At 35.6% G+C, this 22,914-nt stretch overlaps 1 protein-coding gene across 1 annotated transcript in view; it reads left to right on the top strand.

The window, feature by feature from the left end:
• The first annotated feature begins 5,163 nt into the window (after positions 1–5,163).
• Positions 5,164–22,914, top strand: part of RIMS2 (regulating synaptic membrane exocytosis 2) — a 403,032-nt gene continuing 385,281 nt past the window's right edge. Inside the window, exons 1-3 of the mRNA XM_026080279.1 lie at positions 5,164–5,189; positions 5,929–6,139; positions 17,174–17,185. Of these exons, the coding sequence (XP_025936064.1) occupies positions 5,164–5,189; positions 5,929–6,139; positions 17,174–17,185 (249 nt within the window). The remainder of the gene's footprint in view (positions 5,190–5,928; positions 6,140–17,173; positions 17,186–22,914) is intronic.

Here is a 22,914-nt window from a genome sequence, read left to right as displayed (position 1 = left end):
AAGGAGAGGGACTTTGTATCAATAGAAATAGATGGCATGTGAGAGTGCTATTGAGGGTGCTGTCTAAATGCACATATMTAAGGGTTATAAATATACATTGCTGAGTTATTGGCCAATGAAGGCTTTAATTCAGACTTATTCTAACCTTGCAAATATGACTTTGCCAGTTAAACATTCTGTTACTGTATGATTTGATGTAATTATCTTAGTTTAAAACCTAAAACTGTAGCATGCCAAAATTTTATATAATGGAGAAGCATTTTGGTCTAGTATGTAAATCGTCTGCCTGGTTATTCAGACTTACAGCATAGATCTTGGTCACTTGCAGAGTAACTCACTGGAGTATAGGGACTGGAAATCAGAGTCTTGCGATTCCTGAGATCAGTTCCAAACTCTGAAGTTTGCCTTGATACTGGCTGCTCTCAGCTCCCTGCTACTGAACTTCTGAGCCGTCTCAGGCAGCAGTGTTCTGAATAGAAGCATGGCTGCAGACAAAGGGAGCAAAGTGGAGTTTGCAGAGCACTGCATTTTATAAAAACTGTTACACAGTTTTTACTAAAAATTATTTAACTATTATACTACTGTAAACATGTATTACTGAGTGTTATTAGTTTAATTTTTGATTTAAACTCTTGCAGGCTAGACAATGAAGAAAAAAATATATTGATGTATAAAATAGGTCAGGTAGTTTTCTATGGACTCCGTAAACTGAATACTTTGTATTTGGTTTCAAGGATGCTTACTCATCTCAGATGGTTCTGCTAAGTAAGTAGAATACATATTGAGTGCAATCTAGGTGATAATTTATTAGATTTTGTCTTCTGTATTTGATTTTTCTTCTGGCAGCTGTCAATATGCATAATATTTTTCTTGAAACAGAAAATATTGATATAGCAAGCAGCTATTTTGGCAGACAATAAGTTGTTTGGTACTAGAACAAGGATTTTAGAAAAGTTTTGTATATAACCTTGAAAAGTTTGTACTTTGAGGCAAAAGTTGTGGTGACCTTATATAGATACTTGTGCCCAAGAGGAAACAAAAGTGAAATTATTTCAGTATATGAAGCTTAAGAATTGGCAAAAAACTTATGCTTTTTATGCATCAATGAGACTGGTGAGAAAATAATCATGAAAACAAGGTTGTAGATTATAAGGAAGCCACAAAACTGAACATAACCTAAAATAAACTTGAGGTTCAGCATAGATAATATGCTTTAAATCAAGAACACCCTGTCTGGCAAAATTAAAAGGCAAGCAAGGTCTCAGAGATTACATGTTTTATTGATGGAAATGAGCCAGACTACTGACTACCAATTATGTACTGCTGTCAGGGTAAAATGTGGAAATGTGCCAGATTTTCAGAATGAAATTCTGTTTTCATCTTCATTCAGCTCTTTCTTACTAGCAGCTCTTGTCCTGCCCCGTTCAGCAAAGAACATTCAACAGTGAAGTCCTTCTGAACCAGAGAGAAGGTAGAAGAAGCCACTTACCCCTGAGTTCACAAATTCCCATGAGGGCAGTGTTAACCCCAGCATCATTCCCGTGGAGGCCAGAGGAATGACCCCACTCCCTGCACTACTAGAAGCAAGGTCAGGAGAAGGGCTGAAAGAGGCAAAGATGCAGCTGCTGCGTCCTGGGGTGCAGCATGTGAACTAAAAATTGAGAAGAGCAGGTAGTTTAGAAAGATGGTGCATAAGCAATATGAAGGAAGCACGCTTTCCCTCTTTCTGGAAAAAGGTCAGTGGCAGTTGAGGTCTCGAGACAGCTTGCAGGTACACAGAAGAAGCATGTCTCCTCTCTAGCCTCCTCTCTAGCCTGGTGCGGAGAGGGAGCTGCCTGCTAGTTCCTACAACTTCTTTCTGGTATAATGTAAAGTATATTGTTAGGGAAGTTTTCCTGAAAAAACAAAGCAAATCCCAACAATTCTTGACATATATGTGGGTAAACGTGGGAAATAACATAATATTGTTTGAGATAATTTTTAACTGACGCAGTGTGGTAGTACTTGTCTTGATAAGAGCCTCTGATGTTTCTGATGAAACCATTTTCTCTCATTTATTTATATCTGGAATACATAAATGATATATTCCTGTGTTAAGGAAGCTGGTTTCCCAGTTTAATTTCCTCCAGAAGGTTGTTCTTTGTGCTATCTCAGGCTTCATGTGTATTTTTTAATAATCTTATCTGAAAGAATATAGAAATATCTGAAAAGATAAAGAATTCTAAAGAAAAATGAATCTCTCTTGCACTTTCAATTTTTTGCTTAGTATTTCCATTTTAATATTTTTTCTACTGTTTCATAAACTCAAGAGTGTAAAGTCTAATTTAACTCTCTGAGAAGGGCATGAACTATGTTTTCCTATCTTGGTTAATAATGCTGCACGGAATCAGGTTCCTGCATGGACATGTAGATCCTGAATATAAATCTGTAATAACTAAGACTGACAGCTGAAAGCTTCAGATGTGAAACAGGTGGAAATTTGTAGTACTTTTTATCCTAGAATGCTAATAGGAGAGCTGAATTTTAATGCTGATGTAACTTAACATGGTACAGGTCACCAAAAGTTAATTTCTTCTATCAGTTTTACAGGAACCCTGTTGCAGATGATTAAAAAACAGATTACAATACATTTTTATAGCATTCATAGGGAAGATATGACACTGTTCTCCATCCCTCCTATTGAAGATAGGCTGCTGTGAGCGTAATGTAAGAGTGGTTCTACCTGGTCAGACCAGAGGTCTGTCTACTTCAGTATTCTGGCCCTGGCAGTGTTGGATATTGAATATCTGTGGAGAGGTATAACAAAAAGGCAAGTATGCAGTGATACCTTCCCCACTGCCAAATACAGGAAATGGCAATCAAAGAGTATCAGTACTTTTTTTTTTGGGGGGGGGGTGGATTTTTCTTCTGTAAACTTGCTCAGTTGCTGTTGAATCCAGATACACTAAAAGTATAGAGCTCTCCAGCTACTCCCAAGAAAGAGGGATTTGTAATAGCAGCAGTGTGTGTGAGAAGATTTGCTGCTCGAAGCAGTCTATAGATCTGGCCTCCTCAGCTGAAAAAAAGAGAAGGTAGGAAATCTTAAGTGGTGATGGCAAACTGGTAGAAGAAGCAGAGCACTTGGCTGCCCTGATGAAGATTACATTCCTCTGGTTCAATCAAAGCTACATTTTGGTCTGAGCATTGGAAAAAAACAAAACATCCAGACAGACTTTTCCTTCTTCTCCCTTCCAAATTACAGCTGGCCAAGACCCACAGTGGCCGATATTTTCTGTTTGTTAAGCAGCAACTTTCCTAAGTGCAAAAGACRTTGCTGATGAAAGTAAAGCATTCATTCAGCCTTGGGCTGTTAGTGGGATCTTCATATCACAGGAATCAGCAGTTATTCCATCATCTGCTAATAAGACATACATTTTTTTTTATAGCCAGGAATGTTTCAAAGGTATTAGACATTAATTGTAATGCTGCTATGTGTATTCAAAATACTATCAAGTGGTAAGTAATTTTTAAAATTCTAGTAATAAAGATGTAGATTTACAAAGGAAGGGAAATAAATAACTTTGGTAAAATAATTTATATTTTAAAAAATATTTGTATAATTTGTTTATCATTCCTGAAAATAATGAGTAATGATAAGTGAAACATAGATTGTCTAATGAGGCATACGGGTTATATCATTGCTTAATTGACATCAGTGATTTGAAGATCTATCTTCATTGCTGGCTGATAAAAGTATTTACATTGTCCCATATCAAAAAATGCATATATGTCTCAGATACTGAAATACAGAGACATCGACTGACAGGGAATTGTTTCAAATCTGACCGGCAACATGCTTAGCAAGAAATGGTACAAGAGACATACTTATCTAGAGCTTTTTCCTTTTTTGCTAACTTTCAGACTGCTTCCATGTTAAGAGAATAGAAAATTGGCTTTCTGAAGATTAATTTGAATTTCAGCTGCTGGCAGTGACTCCAAACTCATCTATGAAATGGAATATTCATCAGAATCGAAATTTGATATTTCAGATTTTGCATTTACTGAAATGGAGAGATTAATATCACAGTACTCTTCTGTAAAGAGTCCCTGACTCTGGAGTTTAGTTTCCTTTTCATTAATCTGAGAAAGTCAGTCTGCTGACCTTCCATTCATACTTCAAAGCACAACTATTCCTGTTTTTGGTATAGGCGTTCTTGAAAAGAGAGGCTTTTTGGACTACTCGTGTGCTAATGGTTCAGTAGGTGTTTATGTGTTCTGCTGAATTGTGGCATAGGAGAAATTGATGATTTTGTAACAGAACTAAATACTAACAGTTAACTAAAGAATAATCTATTTTGGAACCTTAGATTTGTGAGGCTCATCAAAAGAAGTATGCTAAGTAATGAATATGAAGAAGAAGAAAGTCACTTTGACAGGGGATTAAAGAATCTGTTCCAAGCGTAGGAACAGAAGACTAGAAACATAGAAATGGAGGTGTAAGGAGGTGGCAAAATGGAAAGAGGCTTAGGCAAAAGTTATGAGAAGAGCACCCAAGCTATGGAAAACTTCAAAGGTGAATGCAAAGAATTTGAGCCAGATAAAGAGACAAGTGATTGCAGGAGGATGGAGAATTAATGGGATGATTTGTGAGAGTGTAATTAAGTGCAATAAGCTCAGTATTTTGTAAGAGTGGCTTAGCATTTTTAGCAAAAATTCTATTGAATAGGTGGGATGCATCATTTTTTGGTTGTGCTTGTCTCTGTACATGGACTACAGGGAGCTAAATACATAGCTTAGATAAGATTCAAAATTTTAGATGCTAAAATTTGCAATTTAGCAAGCGTAGGTAAGTTGAATTCCATACTAAAAATTTAAAGATCATGATTCAGACCCCTTAAAATCATAGACATAAAAATAAAAGAGAAGTTAAAGCTCTTTTTATTTTCTCTCTGTTTTTGAGTTCTTACAATATAGTATGTCACTTTTTTCAGCTTTTTTCAGCAACCATATAAACTGAAAAATGACATCATTTACCTCCAGAAATAGGGCCTTTAAGAAAGAACTGCTCTTATAAAACCTGAAATGAGTCTGTAACTTTGATCATAGTGAGACAATTTTAACTACCATATCTGAACATTAAACAGAATTTGAATATTGTGGGTTCAGACATATGAATAAAGTAGCATGCCTGAAGGAATTACGGCAATTCGGTATGCACATGGTAACTGACTATGAATATGGTCCTAGTCCACTGGAAATGGAAGGTAAAACACATGTATATATATYTCTTAAGCTACTGTCTCTGAATTTTATATCTAAGGTAGTCATCTGCCTTTCTGTTGACATGACCTGGCAGTACCTAAATAATGATATGAATAGCTTAATTGATTTCTAGTAACTTGTTAAACTGAGGTAGCTTGTTATGGGCTTGCACCCTGTGTTTGAAAAGTGATTGATAAAGCATTTTAGAATAGTCAACCTGTGCAGTACTGTTGGATAAATCAGGGTAAGTTATATCAAGATAAGATATTGGTGTCTCTGGTGGTATTAGATAAAAATACACTTGGAAGAATAAATCAGATTTTTTTCCCCACTATAAACTGGTTTATCATCTGCTACCTCAGGGTCTTGGATCACTCAACCCATGTTTCCTACTGCTATATTTCTGGATAAGAGCTGGTCACATCCTAAAGCAAATCTACTTCTCGTCATAGCAGCTGGACTATGTGCAGCATGTTATCAATGTTGGGCCTCCTCCTAGAGTGTAGTTATATCAAAAAAGAAGTAATTCTTGAAAGTTACACTTCCAGAACATCATAAATTAAATGTATTTTCTTTACTACAGTATTTCTCTCTAATTTGTGTTTTGAAATTGATTGCAATTTATTGATTGTGAAGTATTTACAGGCTTAAATAAAACAACTGTTAATAATCTCTTTTCTTCTGCAGAAAATTACATCAGCAGTTTGAAATGTATAAGGAGCAAGTGAAGAAGATGGGTGAAGAATCACAGCAGCAGCAGGAGCAGAAGGGTGATGCCCCAACCTGTGGCATCTGCCACAAAACAAAATTTGCTGATGGCTGTGGCCATAACTGTTCATATTGCCAAACTAAATTCTGTGCACGCTGTGGAGGAAGAGTATCTTTACGGTCAAACAAGGTATGGAGTGATGGAAGTTTAGTAACTAGCTTCTTGCAAACCCAGTATCTTTTATTTATTGCTAATGCATCCAAACTATATAGTTACTGAAACAGATTTCCTTTAAGGAGGAAATTATATCTACTTAGGGTCTTTTAAGACATCTGTCTTCTTTTCAGATAATCTCAATTATGCAGATGGATTTGTGGATGGATTTGTGAATACAGCTTTTAAGTTAGCACATGCCACATTTTTGCTATCAAACTCATGCAAGTACAGTTCTCTCACTGGAGGACTGAGTCCCTGTATTGGAGATAGGGAGTATATCTAATAATCTTGTGAGGCTAATATTGAGACAGCGTGAATATTAGAAGTTAGAGCTAGAATTGTTGCTTTTCTGCTTGTCCCGGCTCATCTGGATAAGATTTTTGTTAAATGACTGTTAGGTTAGTATATACAATATATTATAATATTTTTACATGTTTATTATGCATTGGTACATATGCATATGTATTATATGTGGCATTCCATATATTTATAGTAATATATTTTAAGGAAAGTGGATTAAATGTTGTTCATAAACTGATTTTAAAGTTTTCACATAAAGTCCTTGAAAAAAAAACATTTAGAAGAAATACCACTAGAAATCTTAATATTGTTTGTCTTCAGAGATATCATATTAAACCTTCAAAAATTAAATACATTAAGAAAGAATATAAAATTAAAGCTAGTATACTGGTGTTTACTATGTAACACTAGGTGAACCAGTAAGCTGCATTTTCAGAAAGCTGGATTATAGAATAAAAAATTCAGCAAAACTAAGGTAATTGCAGAAAACAGTTCAGTCCTGAGACCAGTTTATTCAACATTTTATATAAAATGTTCATGTCCAATATATGTATCTTTCTCAGATTCTGACAGATATTCATAGAATATTCTTGACAATATTCTAGACTTCTTATACCACTCTTTTATGGAAACACTTGTTTTGTAAATTAATATAGTCATTTATTTATTTATAAAATCACTTGTCAGTATCATTTATTTCCATAAATGAGTATTTTTCCATAATACAATCATTGCAGTATCATGCAATCTGTAAATACCATCTTAATATGCTGGTGGATAGGAAAAATCATATAAATGTTATGTATTATCTTTGTCCTAAAATTGAGCTAAGGAACACAGAGAAAGCAGGCTTAAATATATGTATCAGTAATGGACTCAAATATTGGCTGACAGAATATGAAAGAATCTGCTGTTTTGTAATGACTAAAGTAACTGAGATTGTGTGTAAATCTTTCAAACTGCCTTGAACATGACAGAATTTTGTTAAGAAGGTAATTTTAAAATTCATGTAGTGCCTTTTGTCTTCAGTAAGCTCACATATTGTTACTGCTTTTTTAACTAGATCATGTTACCAGTAATAAGGGATATAATAATTCCTGTATTAATTTCATCTKATTATTAAAGGCAATCAGGACTGATTTGCAGAGTCATTATGTCTACATGCATAGAATCGTAGAAAAAAAGCTTTTGGAGGAAGGCTTGATCTCTTAATGAGATGTTTGCAGACCTCATTTAGACTATCCTTAGGCAGGATCATGTGAACTGGGCAGATATTTGTCTAACTTCTCTTGACAGATTTCCGGTGAGATTCTTCCACAGCCTCTTAGGTTGTTTGTTCCACTGCTGCACCATTCTCACCTTAGAAAGCTTTTCTTACTGTCTAATCTAAATCTTTCTTTCTGTAAGCCGACTTCTGCTAGTCTGTTCTGCAACTCTTGTCAGTTAGCTTTTGTTCTACTACTATGGATAACTTCCTATGATAAATTAACTTTTCCAGTTCTCATTCGTTTCTTTTGAGGATCATTTATGAATATGCTGGGCAGAGCATCTCTAGAGAGATCCCTGTGAGGCTCCACTGGTGATATCTCTCCATTAAAAAACCTTGATGATTTATTCCTGTTCTTTTCTTCTTGTTTTTTAACCAGTTAAGTTTTGTCATGAATGAATTTACTCCTGTTCCGTGGGAGCTGAGATTCTTTAAAGCCTGGAAGTCCAGCTTGGCTATATCATCTGATCCCATTTATTCACATGCTCAATGACTTCTTGAAGGAATTCTAATAAATGTAACCGACATGACTTCCCTTTACAAAAGCCACTCTGACTTTTCCACATTGTGTTATAATTTATTCATATGCTTGCCAAATTTCATTTTATATTTTGGTTTCTATGAATTTGTTTGTCTGTTATTCGATTGATCAAACTCTGAAATTCCTTAATAAATAAATAACTTGGCATCATATTTACCATCTTCTTATCTATCTATGAGACTATGTATTACAGTTAATAGATAGTTTACACTTGAGGTTTTTTAGGACTTTACGTTGAATATTATCTGATTCTAAAAATTTGTTACTGTTTTGTTGATTAACTTGACAACTTTTTTTGGCAATATCCATTTGAAGTATATCATCTGGTTCATTCTTCATAAAGTAGGGTTCTGGAGTAAGTATCTCTCTAATCACAGTGAGCGTGATACAAAAGATTTAATTTAGACCCATCTCTGGCAGTGTCCTTTTTTCTGATGTATTTTCTGCTTCTATACATTATTCCATGAAAATTATTTTTGGTTTACCTTATTATAACTTACCAGAATTCATTCTTTTCTATTTTCCTTATTTGGATAAACCCCAGCTTTTTGAAGGATGACTTCTAATAGACTCCTGTTCTAACTGTCCTAGATTTTCTTTGGTCTTTGTAGACTTTGTCTGGCAGGTTGTATGCATCTGCTTTGGACTTTGCTTAAGGTAATTTTTAAAGAATCTCTGTGTCTCCTGCAAGCTTTTTACCCTTTTGACTGTTCCTTTTGCTAGTTTCTTCTAAAACTGAATGACTCCAAAATGTTCTTTGATGGAGCTGTTTGATCTGTTTGTGATCTTTTTCATAATATCAAGTTTCCAGCCAAATTCGTCCCATTGACACCAGCTTCTGCTTCTATATACTTTAGAACAAGCCAGTGTAAGCAGCATACATCTCAGAAGATGAAGAATTGCAAAGAACAGTTCTGTTTCAAAGGCTACAAAGGATAGTTACTACTTATAAGCCTTGAGGCTCTAGTTAGTAGATCTCTTTTAGAACTTTTGGTAAATCAAAAGGCTCCAAGATAGTATCCCTTGGTTTGAATATTTCTTGGTGGGTTTCTCTTCTTGTCCTTTCACCCTTGCCTTTTTTCTTTCTGATCTTTCATCATAGAAACTAATCTTGATTCTCCTGTCATAATCATGGCAAATTTCCCTCTCCAGATACATTTAAAGAGAAAGTAAGAAAGTAAATTTGAGTAATTAAGTGACACATTTTGCTGTTCTCTTGTTCGTATGGCTTTGTTTTTGTTGTTTTCATCCTTCTATTGCTTGCTGCTATTTAGACTTGTCTTAACTTATACAATACTTTCTCTGAGGACTGGAGTGTCTTTTTGTAAGTTTGTATAACATCAAATGTAAAGACTTTTATTCTTAATGTAGTCTTTGGCCACTATTACAGTACCAAGAAATCATCAGTAAGAAGAAGAATGGCCTTTTTAAGTAAAGATAACAAGGCCAAGATAAGAGTTCAGCTACAGATTTTTTGGAAACTTATACAAGCAACAAGCATTTGTTAGTAATTTCCAAAGCATCCATATTCATATTGAATGGGATATTTTCCTCATTTAGTTTGTCTTGTTGAAGGGGGTAAAGTGGACTCACACTATCTAAATCCTCTCAACTAGATAATTCCTAGTCAGTAGGRCACTTTAACCATGTATTCATCTTACAGTGTGCTGCATAAAGTCATCGCTGACAGTGGGAAAGATTCAGGTTCATGGGATATTGCACTATAGCTRTCCGTAGTGTCAGTGATGATAGTGCATTTGGAAGACAGTGCCTGTTGCCTGAGTAGTATGAGATAATTAGATTTGGAAAATGCCTTTGAGAGTTCTCAGCTGGGTAGTGTTTGGCAACATTACAAGACTTTACAAATCAGATCTTGTGAGTAGGCAAATAGCTCTTAACAGTCCACTAAGACTCAACTCTACTTTGCAGATATACCTGCATATAAAGCTGTGAATGAAGACATGTGGGTTGCGCACAGAATTAATTTGGGCTCCCAGAATGATTGGATGATTTATCCTTTTTTCAGTTTAGATACAGTGCCTGAAATATAGTCATTAAAGTTCAGTTCAGGTTGTACAGAAATAAACATTATGTCAGAGTTCCTTTTAGAACAAAAAACCGTAATTGATAATGGTGGTATTGCTGCTTCCATGCTCCTGACTATTACCTTAGTGATAGGAGTATTCACCAGGATGAGGGTTTGAATCTCATGTATGTAAGGGGTCTTGAACCAACATCTTTGATGTTTATGAAAAATATCAGCTTGATTAAAACTGCATTTCTGAAAGAAACATGACGGTAAGCAGTAATTGTTCCTCTGTAATTGTATATTGACTGATATAGGGAAATGCACACTGAAGGAGGCAGTAGGCAGAAGAAAGAGGTTTATGCAGCTGAGAAAATTAAATGCTAACATACTGGACATTTTCAGCTTTCAGATGCATACAACTTCATGTGCAATGAATATAATTTTCAGCAGCTCAGAATGCTGTTTCACTGAACCAAGATTTCACTTGTAGGGAAAGGAAACAGTACTTGTTCTGAAATCTTAATTTGAAGTATGTTCAATACCTTCTTTCAGGATGTTTGGTGACCTGATATCAGTTGTAGCAGCTAAAACATTCTTATCTCTTTCTCTTTGAACATGAAAACTAAGAGATGTTCAGTTGGTCAGTTGTTTCTGTGTGTTCACACCCAGAAAGTGTGTGTGAAACACACAAGATATGAGTAGGGAACTTTGCATTCTGATTATTTGTCTGAGTATACATTTGCTTTCTGGAGGACCTTGAAGTGCTCTTCTCTTCTTTGTCAGATCTAACTACATGATCTATGGCATGACCATCCATATGCATTCACAATGAATTAAATGAAATTTTGGCTTGCTTGTGCTGATGCGTAATCCATTTCATTCTATTGAAAATTGTCAGGCACCAAAGAATTAGTCTGCCACAATCAAGGTTTTTAAATCACTAGGATTTAGGTTAAACTGAGTGAATTCCTGTCACATACAAATAAGTTGATCCTTATGAGACATGGTTTTATTCTGCGTTTCTCTAGAAGAGACAAAGGACATTGCAAACTTGATGAAAAGGGTTTCTCTAAACAATAGTTTTTTGAGTTTGTTTTTTCAGTTTAGAGCTTGTAATACCCGTAAAATCTTTCTACGTACATCTTTCTCAGAGAATCGCAGTGCAGGTAGCTCAGTGAAAGTAAGGAACACCACCATTTCAGGCTGATGAATTATTCTGAAGACAGTCTCCTATCTAGAAGTGAACTTCTAAATTTACAACTGGACTATAAATGTTATCATTCTAATTGCGATGAATTTCACATCTTAGTCTTTCCATGAAGAGAATGGAGTTGGTAATATCATATACATTAAAGACTTCAAGCATGTGGAATCTGAAATCTTGTCCTGATTATAGGAAAATGTTAATGACCATAGTGAACACCTATGATTGTAAGACATCTCTAAACAGTGATCAGCTCTAATTTATTTGAGGTGGGCAGTCTCTTTATTCCTTCTAAAGTTATACCCAAACTTAGCAGGACCTCAGTTCAGCTAGTGTATGTCACAGTCCTTTGAGACCCCACCCCAAACACAGTTTTGGCCGGGATCAGGCTGCTGGGACAGAACTGTGTGAGAAGGGGCTGTCGTGAGCCCTGCTGGGGACCTTCACCTGCTCACCTGGGAGCTGCTTTTAAGCTCAGGCCCTCAGCCTCGGCCCCTGCCTGAGCTGTGCTGCAGCCATGCCGGTGCCTGACCATGTCCCTCGCTGACCCTGATCCATAGACTCACCTTCCCAGCTGGCCTCAGCCCTGCCTCGTCACCACGGACCTGTCAGTGACCCGGACTCAGGGGTGGTCCTGGCTACCATCCCGCATCCGGCCCTGCTCTCCTCACACAGGGGCTGCGGGACGAGGTGTTGTCAGCAAGGGCACGGCCGGCCTCGTGTCACCCTTGGCACCCTGCTCCCTCTCCTGGCCAAGCCACCAGCCCTGCCAGTGCCTGAACATTACAGAAGTAGTGTGCTGGCCCAGCAAAACTCAGTGCTTCAAAGTGCTGCATCTCCACTTAGATTAAAGGCCTGACACAACAGTCATTTTGAACCAGGGTACGTTACTCCTTTCCAGCTTCTAAACTTCTCTTGCAAACTGGTGCCTGGCAGAACTGATATCCAGAGTCTTGGCATTTCTGTATCGATACCTTGGGTTCTCTTGATTCTTCAAGAGAACCGTGTGATTTTGCTAGAAATAAGTTGGAATATGAACATTCCTTTCAAATGCCAACTGCAGAAACTACTTCTGTTATTCTTTTTACCTATTTTAAACTATTCTCACTTGGTAACTGTTTTGATCCTCATTAAAAAGCAGATGATAGCCTGTAGTACCTCACAATCAACTTCGACAGAGGTTAGGCATGTTTGAACCCTTCACTCTGTTTCAGAGCCAGCATGGAAATGGAATGTCTGTCTTCAGACATTAATATGATCCTGACAAACCAAAGAACTGATAATTTTAGGCAACTTCATATTTTTGTGCTTAAATTTCTCRGTTGAAAAAATATTTTCTTGAAGTGTGGTTTTCAGCTCATGCATCTGAGTGCCAAATCCACCTTCTAACAGATTTTTTTCAAGGATGAGGTATAGATACTGACTCATTCTAGATTTCTTCTGAATATGGGATAGAATTCCAGTCATTTTGCTAACATTTTTGTGTGCCTGAATGTTCATGGAGTTAAGGCCTTTCCTCACAAAACTGATATAAGAAAGTGTTTGAATTTCACATGGAACAGAGTAAACTCCTTGAAAGTCTGACCAATTTGTTGTTGTTTTTTTTTTTTTAGCATCAATTCTTTGAGTACTGAATGGAATCATTTCTAAATGTCTGCTTGCTAATGAAGTGGCTTACTAGACTGTCTCTTGTATGGTCAGTCACATTGCTACTCACACTGTACTGGTGTGAAATGGAAGAATGTTTTGAATCAGCATGGGGAAGGCAGCTAAGGTGCTGGAGGCAGTCTTAGCTACCTGGTAAAACATGACTGCTTGTCTTGGACTTTATGTATCTTTATATTTCAGAACCTGCTTCTGAAGAGTCTCTTCATCCTGAAAGTTATTCCACATAGGTATATTGTGCCTGAACTGAGTCCTATTTGATTACTGTGATGATCACAGTGTGAATGACAGGATATGGAGTCTTAATTGCCTTCAATGGCACCAATTTTTAGAATTATTATTTTATGTTGGAAAGCTACATTTCATCTACTCATATATTGAAGTATTTGAGGGTCTCTTCATTTTGTCATTATTTTCTGAGATCTTCARTCTCCTTTTAGTATGTATTTTATAAATATGTAATTATGTATTATTTTAATGATTGCTTAAGTGATGCTTGGACTTTGGGACATCCTTTAAGCTATCAGAGAATGAGACTCCTCTATGATAATAATTTTGATACATGAAAATTACTGATCAGCCATGACTTTCACTAATATAGTCTTGAGTTTTTAGAAAATGTGAGCTGGTATGTTCGACTTGCTTATATTCTTAGTATGTATTTAGTATATATTTTATCTTTTCTGTGATTAAAGTCAAGTTTCATTGTTGGAAACTCTTGGTTTGAACACAAATTAAGATTTGGCAAAATGGCACACACAATGAACAGACCAGTGTTACCACATCAATATTTCTGAGTCAGCAGCTTTTTACATTAGAACATAGTAGCACAAGAGTAGTTACTTAGAAACACTATCTCAAAATTTCTAAACTATTCTATTCCTCTTTACAGTCAGAATTTGTTTCTGTCTCTTAAATTTGTTATTTCTGAGTCTGATAAATTGTATCAGTCATGATTTTTGGAATACAGATAAAATTGGGAAAGAAATCCATATCAATGACAAAGGAGGATTTTTAAATATATGTAGGTGTATTGTATATAGGAGAAAGTTATTTAAATAAGGGCTAATATAGGCATATTTTCTTAATGGCTGAGGACAAAGTATCATAGAATACCTAGGTTGGAAAGGACCTCTAGAGATCATCTAGTCCAACCTCCTGTCCAAAGCACGTCCAATTAGATCAGGTTTCTGAGGGCCTTGCCCAGCTGAGTTTGGAATCTCCAAGGATGGAGATTCGACAACCTTTTGTGTAATCTCTTCCAGTGTTTGACCCATCTCATGGTAAAAAAAATTCTTTATATCTAGTCTGAATTTCCTATGTTCCATCTAGTGTTAACTGTTATCTCTTGCCCTGTGCATCACTGTGTCTTTGAGAAGAACACTACACATAACACTACACGCTATAAAATGAGCAAATTATGGATAGTCTGGAGTAGACATTATAAGGAATTAACAGTTATAAAATAACATAGTTTCTAAGCAGTTTCTTGAAATATTATGGGTCTTACTCATAGTGTGTTTTAAAATTTCAGGGGTAGTGGTGCAGTAGAGAATATGAAAAACTGGAGGTAAATAGCTAGATATTGAAAGTTACTAAGACATTAAAAAGAAATGTGCTAGGAACAGAGAATTCTGCTTCAAAAAACAGTCAGCCTAGGTGGGTATGACAGTAAGTTAAGGTATTTGTAAAAGAATCAAATAATAAAGATAGTTTTCAACTCAAAATTTGTTTTCTTAAGGAACTTGACTCTTTGTTAAGTTTGCATAATTTTTAACCTCTTCTACTTACTATTCACCTTTCTCATTTCATTATTGATTTTACTATGCTTTAAAGATGTTGCTTATTTCCTGTTTTGAAATGTCACTGTGTCTGTTTCCCATTTTTGTGTGAAACCTACTACTTTACCTTTTTTCAGTTTCACGTATAGAAAATCTTTGACTTTTTCAGTATGTGCTATTTTCGAAATTAAGTCTTACCAGTGTATCTTCTAGGCATTTATTTAATTTTATCAAGTTTTCTTTTGATTTAAAATTGAACACAGTACTTAACACCTATGTAGTTCCCTAAATGGGGGACCTGGATTATTCTGACCTAATTGCTCTTCTGTGCTTTTACTTACCCCTTCCTGTGGCTGAGAGACATTCAAAAAGAAAGCTACCTGATCAGACAGTCACCATCTCAAAAATTTCTTTGTCTCCATGCTAAAGATACTTGGGTGTGGATTATGCTGCTTTTGAGGAGTAGAGATTATTTCTCCCAAGGTGAGGATAGGAGATGGAGACACTAGTTGTTTGCATTCACAATTTCTGTGAGCAGCTCCTGCCACTCTTACTGCAGTGGGACAGGAAGCCCTGTTGGGAAAGTAGCAATGAGTAAGTATGTCTTTGCACACAGAGTGATAGTGCTTAGAAGTGCTGTGATTTAGGTAGCTTTCAGTGATGTTTCATATCTGTATAACTGAGAATGCCACTAAAAATGGGAGCATCTTTGAAAATACTTTCAACTTTTACTACCATATATCATAGAATATCATAGAATCATAGAATAAGTTACGTCGGAAGGGACCTCTGGAGGGTATCTAGTCCAACATCTTGCTCCAAGCAGGATTGACTTCAAAGTTAGGTCAGGTTTCTCAGGATCTCGGCCAGCTGAATTGTGAAAATCTCCAAGGATGGAGATTCCATAATCTATTTGGGCAACCTGTTTCAGTGCTTAACCTACTCTTGTGATATTTTTTTCTTAAATCTGGTCTAATCCCTTGATTGTTGCGTTTTGTCCTTCAGCTGTGTACCTCCAAGAAAAGTCTGGCTTTGCCTTCTCTATAGCTCACCTTTAAGTAGTTGAAGATGGAAATTAGTTTCCCTCTTCCCTCTCCCCAGCCCCCAGCCTTCTTCAGGCTAAAGAAGCGCAGCTCCCTCAGCTTCCTCTTGTATATCATGTGCTCCAGTCCCCTGACCATCTTAGCTGCCCTCTGCTGTATTCTCTCCTGTTTGTTAGTATCTCTGATATTGGGGGGAACCTAAAACTCTTGTAAGAGCACAAAAGCACAAAGTTATATGYCATATAGGTATCTGAACAACAAGTTATAAAATAAGTTATTGCTCCTTCTGGTAAGCAATTATTAAATGCTTCACACAGTTAAATGCTTAAGTGCATGCTTAGATTTAGTTTGTGTGTTGGCATGTGAAATTGGGGTACTAGAAAATACTGTTCATTTATTGTTATTCATCATTCACAAAAAATGGGAAATTATTTTGATAGAAGCCATTTTGAATATTTTTGTTTTTCTAAAGTATTCTTCCATTTACAGTTTTAAACAGCTAAAAGACAATTCCTTCACGGAAAATAGTACTCAGTGGTAGCATTTGTATTTATCGGTATGAAAAAAAGTATGAGATAATATAGATCTGACATGACATGCAGTAAACACTTGAGACAGTCTCTGTCTCCCTATGCGCTAAAGGTCTAATATTTTGAAAAGCCACTGAGTGAATAATGTGTAGTTATGTCATTATGCACGCCTGATTTCTAGCTATATTAAATGAATATCCTTCATGTCCCTGGACTCTGTGCAAGTGCAAAGGATTGATTCATGGTAATCATTTGCAGTACTGGCATCCAAGGCATATAGCGCTACATTCTGCATCCTTTTTATGAGGTGCCCTGTTTCTTTTATTAAGGTAATTAGGACTTGACTCCCAGATTATTTTTATGAAAATGATTTTTTTTGTGCAGCTTTCTTTGTACAAATATTTAATCTGACATATAAAATCTTCATAATTTCACCCATAAAAAGATTAAGAAGATGATTAAAATGAAGTATTTTTCACTAGATCTTCTTCATTTTTAGAGGAAATAAGAAAGATACATTAATTTCTTTTGAAATTTGTTTATTTTGCTAACAAATAATACTGCTTGCTTTCAGAATGAAAGTGACTCTTTCCTTCTTTGTCTTTTTTCTGTCCTTTCTTTCTTGCTTTCGTGGATATGAACTCCAGGAGGACAAAGTGGTTAGAGCCTTTTTTCTGTCTAAAGTTCTTTTCTTTTATGGGTAGACTTATTTCCTGGCCTACATTTGCTTTCATTTACAGAGGTGTAATTCCTGCTGAAGGCAAGGAAGTTACTATCATTAAAATGAAAGCAAAGTTTGGCATGAAACGCTTACCTGTTTTTCACATAACATATTAATAATCTGTGAGTTGTTGTGGACATTATGCATGATATTCCTCTCTGTTTGCAAATTTTGTAAGCATGCCCCTACTTTTCCTTTAGTTTTGCAATATGATATGTGCACAGTTTTAAAAAAAATTAAATAGAAAATTGGCTCAGAAGTGTTTTCCTTACAAAAATACAAAGGAATTTTATCAAAGTGGCATGAATTTATTAAAATCAGTTTTGTCCCCTGTGGTAGCTATGTTTGTATCATTAATACATATGTGCTTAATGTTTTAGCTTTTTTCTAAAATTTTTTTAACATGCTAGTTCAGTTTTGGTTTTTAATGGCAATACAATTAGATATCAGTAATCATTAAGAAAACATATCTATTCTATACATACAAGAGTATACTAGGAATGTCATGGAGTTATCCATTAGTAGTTAACTTACTTTAAAATTAAATTACATATAGGCCTTCCAAAAATGTAGTGCACATATTGTATTGAGCATAACGTTGAAATAATGTTAAAAGTTATGCATGTCACTTACATTTTGTGTTTATTTTGCTAATATTACACCTAAAATAGATAACCAGTTTTATTTTAGCTATGTTTAGGAAAGGTAGTATAAAGCTTAATATGAGAATAAGCCTGGATGTATTTCAGTATATTTTAGAACCAAATCAAATGTGATTGTTAAAAAATACAATTGAGGAAAGTATCTGGGCCAATGTAAATCTGCTCTTCCATGAAAATCTCTAATATATTCTAAAATGAATTGCAGTCTCAAAACCAACATGCTCTGTAATGCTTGTCAAGTAAATTTCTGTATTAGATGGACTAAAAAATTCTTTACAGTTTATAGGCACCCAGTGAATGCACACAGGGCAAACAGCCTTTGTGGTGGGTCACATGTGGGTCCCCCAATCTGTTAGAGCATAACATAGTTTCCTTTTGGCCTGCCTGTTTAGATTGCCTTACCATTAAACGGTTATGAACTCACAAGATCCATGAAATATTCCCAGTTCCTAGAATACAGAGGTCTCTGTAGAGTACAAAAAGTAGATGTTTAGAGCTATTTTCTCCTTGAAGAATTTATTCTTTCAGTGTAATCTTGTAAGTAATTGATGTACATTAACAGTATTCTGGTAGTCAATCCAACAGCTAATGTCCATGAGGCATTTGTATATGTTTTTGCAGTAGCAAATTCTAAATTCACTTGAAAAAAAATGAGTGTAGGAAGGTACAGTAATAAGAGTATGTGAATATCTAGTTTTCTCATGTGAATGTCCTCCCCGGGGAGGGAAGGGACAGGAATTTCTGTAGCTAATTACCTATTTAGATTTTTCCATAATTAATGATTGTGCTTCATATGGCTTTTAGGTTTTGCTGATTTCGAAATAGATGTTTTAGGAGTTATAAAGGCAGAAGGAACAATGCCTATTTTAGGTCAGATTTTTTCTTGACCACAAGCATTGTGAAGTAGGGACAGCAGTGTCTTCATCTTGCTCTTTTAGTGCTGCAAGTATTGTTAAAAACCTCTCAGTGTATTGCACTGAGATATGCTCAAAACAAATACCCCAATATAAATAGGAATTTTTTCAATTTTATGTGATAAAATGTTTACTAGTAGGTTAACCCACTCAGAGTATCCTTAATACTACTGGTAGAGGAGGTGTGAAATTCCAGTATCTAAGAGACATATTCTGTGCTTAGTAAACATAGGTTGGCAAAGTCAATCATCTAGTGTGCTGTTAGATAGATCTACGGGGATCTTATATAGGTCTGTGAGGACTTACAGAGTAGAAAGACATTTCAGTATGTCCTCTTCAAAAATCTTGTCAGACCTTTTGATGAAGATTATAGAGAAAAGCTGGGACAGCGCTTGGTGTTGAGTGTGTGGGACAATCATATGCCAGTCTAGTTCTGCTGTTTATGATCGTGGGGAATGGAGTTGAACGTGAACTCTGACTCTATTGTATTGTACCATTAAACATACATTGAAGAGAATTTAGATACTGATAGTCATGTGGGAGGAAAAGTCTTACTGTGCCTCTTCCCACATATAGTCAGTTATCCCAGCCATGCGTTGGACTGGTATCACAGTATATAAAACAGTCCTTTTTGCAAAATGGAGGGCCAGTGTACCTGGAAAGGAATAATTTATGTTAAGTTATAAAAGAGTAAGATATCTCTCAGAAGGAAACAGTTAAGAATAATTGACAATTTTTTGATGAAGAATAATGTGTTTAGTGAATTTTTTCAGATTCTATATTTTTATTTTTTTTAAATAGCAAAGGTACATTTTACAGAATTTTCTGAAATTGTGTCACTATTATTCAATCAATCAAAATGTGACTATGAGGTAGACAAATATTGCTTGAAGAACTGAAGTCAGTTAAGGCTAAATGAAAATGAATGTATTTCCTTAGATAAAGATTCACAAGATCACGTTCCCTTTACTTGGATTTCGAAAATTATGTTCCTAACTAAATTACTTTATTAAAATGAGCAACACCATTAGCTTTAATACTGAAAATATATGGCCATATAGTTGAAAATCATGGAAGGTCAGATTCAAAAAATAAGGAATTAAGAAGTGCGATAGAGTTTGGGTAAAAATGTATCTTCACTGCAAATAATAGAAAATGAAGAAATAATAGAATATTATAATTTTGCCTCAAATTTAACCTGAATTTAAACCAAATTACGTCCCTTTGCTGGGAAGCCTTGGCTTTAAAATAGTCATCAGTACTTCTGGAGAAAACAAGTAAGCAATCATAATTTAAGAAGTTTTTGGAAATAGCTGGCAGGAGAAAACACCATTCCATCTGGTTTATGTTCCTTCACTTGACTGGTCATAATCTGACTTTTAGAAACTTTGATAAAACCCCTATAAGTTATGGACATTTGAAATCTAGATATATCAATGCATGTTTTTCAAGTGTTTGTTTTCTTACTCTTTGTTTAATTTGTTATTCTTTGTTTAATAGCTGCCCCAGGTACAGAGATAGAAAGACCACTGTTACGGATCAAGTTAGGTGCAACTTTATTAAATTACGTGGGAACATTTTTTGCAACAATTTTTGTTGTTGTTGTTGTTGATCGCTGCTGCCGTACCTTGGTAATTCTGAAAGTGAGGGAAAACCTTTTTCTGGATTAGGTAATGCCCGTAGCTGATCATGGAATCTGTTTCTTCTCTTATCTCAGAAGTTAGAATGCAGTTTCTGGTTGGCTGTCATAGAATTGTACCCAACTGAAGCAAAAAGACGATGTATGTGTGTGTGTTTGTGAGAGACAGATATATGCAGAGGGTCTGTTTTTTAAAAGCTGAAGGAGAGAGGGCGGCTTAAAGAAACCATTATTTCTTTATTATCTTGCTAGTGAGAGGGAGTCCTCACTTTAATTTCCTTGTGGCCCCTTCATTCAGTGCTAGGAGGAATAGTCTCCTGAAAGAGCACTGATGATGCTGGAGCCTGACCGGATGTCCATCAAAGAAAGACTCTGAATTACTCTGTATTAATCTCACAGATTTTAACACAGAGCTGCACCTCAAGCTGTAAGAATTGTTTTCCTTTTGTTAGCTTTATTTTTCTGCATGATCAAATAAAGAATTGTGACATGAAATAGGTATTTCAGTGGCCTGCCCTTGGTAGAGTACTTTCTCTGTTCTTTCAGCTCTTTTAGCAGGTTCAGGAATTTGTTTTTAGGGAATCTGTTTTAAACCGCTACAGGTAAATCAAAGCCTTCAACAGATCATTTATAATACAGGATAAACCCATGCACAACAAAACTAGGAAGCTTCCTCCCTGTTCTGTCTTTATCTCCTCTGTGGAGTGAATAAAACATTTAACACTTTTTTTGGAGTAGTTCCTCTACCTGTTTAATGTTACGCATTTTGAAATATTCAAGACACAGACAAATAGTTAGTCTTTAAAAATCGGGTCTCCAACATTCACTACTCTTAAGAAACTTAGAATCTTTTTTGCTAAATTCCTCCAAAGACTCCTCTAAACAAATGAAAAATTGAACATATATACTGAATAGTTTCCTAGGTTAGTCCCCCTACTAACTTGACTGATCAAGCATACAGGTTTTAATCATTTTTGAAATTTCTAGACAGGCTGAGTTCAGACAATACCAGTGACTTTCAGCAAATTAATCTCAATAAAACCATTCTATATAAAATTTTATTTAAAAAAAGATAAAAAAGCATAGGACCTTATTTTTTCCCTCCTTCCCTTTGTCTTACCCTAGATAAAATTTCCTATTCCCCAGTTTTCCTTCACCATATTTCAGAGTAATGAGTATTATTACTCCAGTCAGGAAAGACCAAAGTGTTGCTGAGAATGTTCTTGACATTTGGTGGAAATTTCACTTGAACTGTCAGACAAAAGAGAGAGTTTTTCTCATTTTACTTCTCCCTCTCTGAACAGGTCCTGGGCCCTGCCAAGAATCCTATTGTTTCTAAACCATCTATGTTGCAGGGCTGTGCCTTCTGTGTGTCCTCAAACTTTCTCACCTAGCATTGCCCCTGTGTGACAACCAGTATTTGAGGAGTCATGGGTTGTTCCTCCTACTGCTGCCCTCTTGCTATTGGAAAATACCTGTTTGGGTAAATGCTTATCCTGCTCTTTACACTGGCCTCAGATTGACCTTCGTGCCTTATCACTGATTCTCATCAAGTTTTTCATGGGCTGCATATGCTCTAATGGATATGTTTCTTAACAAAAAAGAATGTTAAGTTCTTGATTACTGAAATTTTGAAAAAAACTTTTTTACAAAGAGGTTCACAAAAACAGTAAAATATTTCGTAAACTTAGAATACCTCTGAAAAAAGTCTCCTGTTCCAGCTGTTATTTAGGATAGTTTTCTGAAACATCTCTAAGCTGCAGGAAGCTTAATGATTTTCCTCAGCTCTTGAGTATTGTCTTTCAGATTGGGATCTCTAAAAGTAATTCGGAGAGTTGTCAACTTAGCCCTTCCTGTCTTAAGCCACTTGTTCTAGCATGCTCTCTGATCTTATTTCTCATGTGTCCCTTTGTCTAAGCTGCTCTCCTTTATCTTTCTGCATTCAAAGCTCACTCTTGTTTCCTTCATCACTCGAGAATGTACCTCCAGTAACAGAACGTGCTTTTAACAAACACAGTAGTGAAAACCCACAGTTCTTCTCTCTTCTGTTTCCTGGAATTGGCTTGCAAAACTAATAAATTGGCCTCTCCATAAATATATTTAAATATCAGTTGCTTTTTTCTTTGTGGAAACTTCTCTAATTGTACAGTCATATCATGTTCTTTATTCAAAAATGTGCTACCTAGCTTTCTGCTTTCAGTATTTTGAAGATGGTCACAATGTGACCTATAATAAAATGTAGTTGCTGTACAAACATCGTATTAAACTTTCAGATTTAAACTTGCCTGGAGTTCTGATAAAGATTGCACATAGTAAATGAATCATACAGATTCCTTCCATTCCTTCCTCAAGATATTTTAAAAGTCTTATATATGCATTTTAAAATAAGTCTATTTTAAAATAGCTATGAAAACAACTTAACAATATATACTGTTATCACACCAAAAATTTT

This window comes from Apteryx rowi, unplaced genomic scaffold, assembly GCF_003343035.1.
Source record: "Apteryx rowi isolate R43461 unplaced genomic scaffold, aptRow1 scaffold_514, whole genome shotgun sequence".
Classification (NCBI taxonomy): domain Eukaryota; kingdom Metazoa; phylum Chordata; class Aves; order Apterygiformes; family Apterygidae; genus Apteryx; species Apteryx rowi.
The sequence above is the reverse complement of the archived record's forward strand: the minus strand, read 5'-3'. Positions and strand labels throughout refer to the sequence as shown.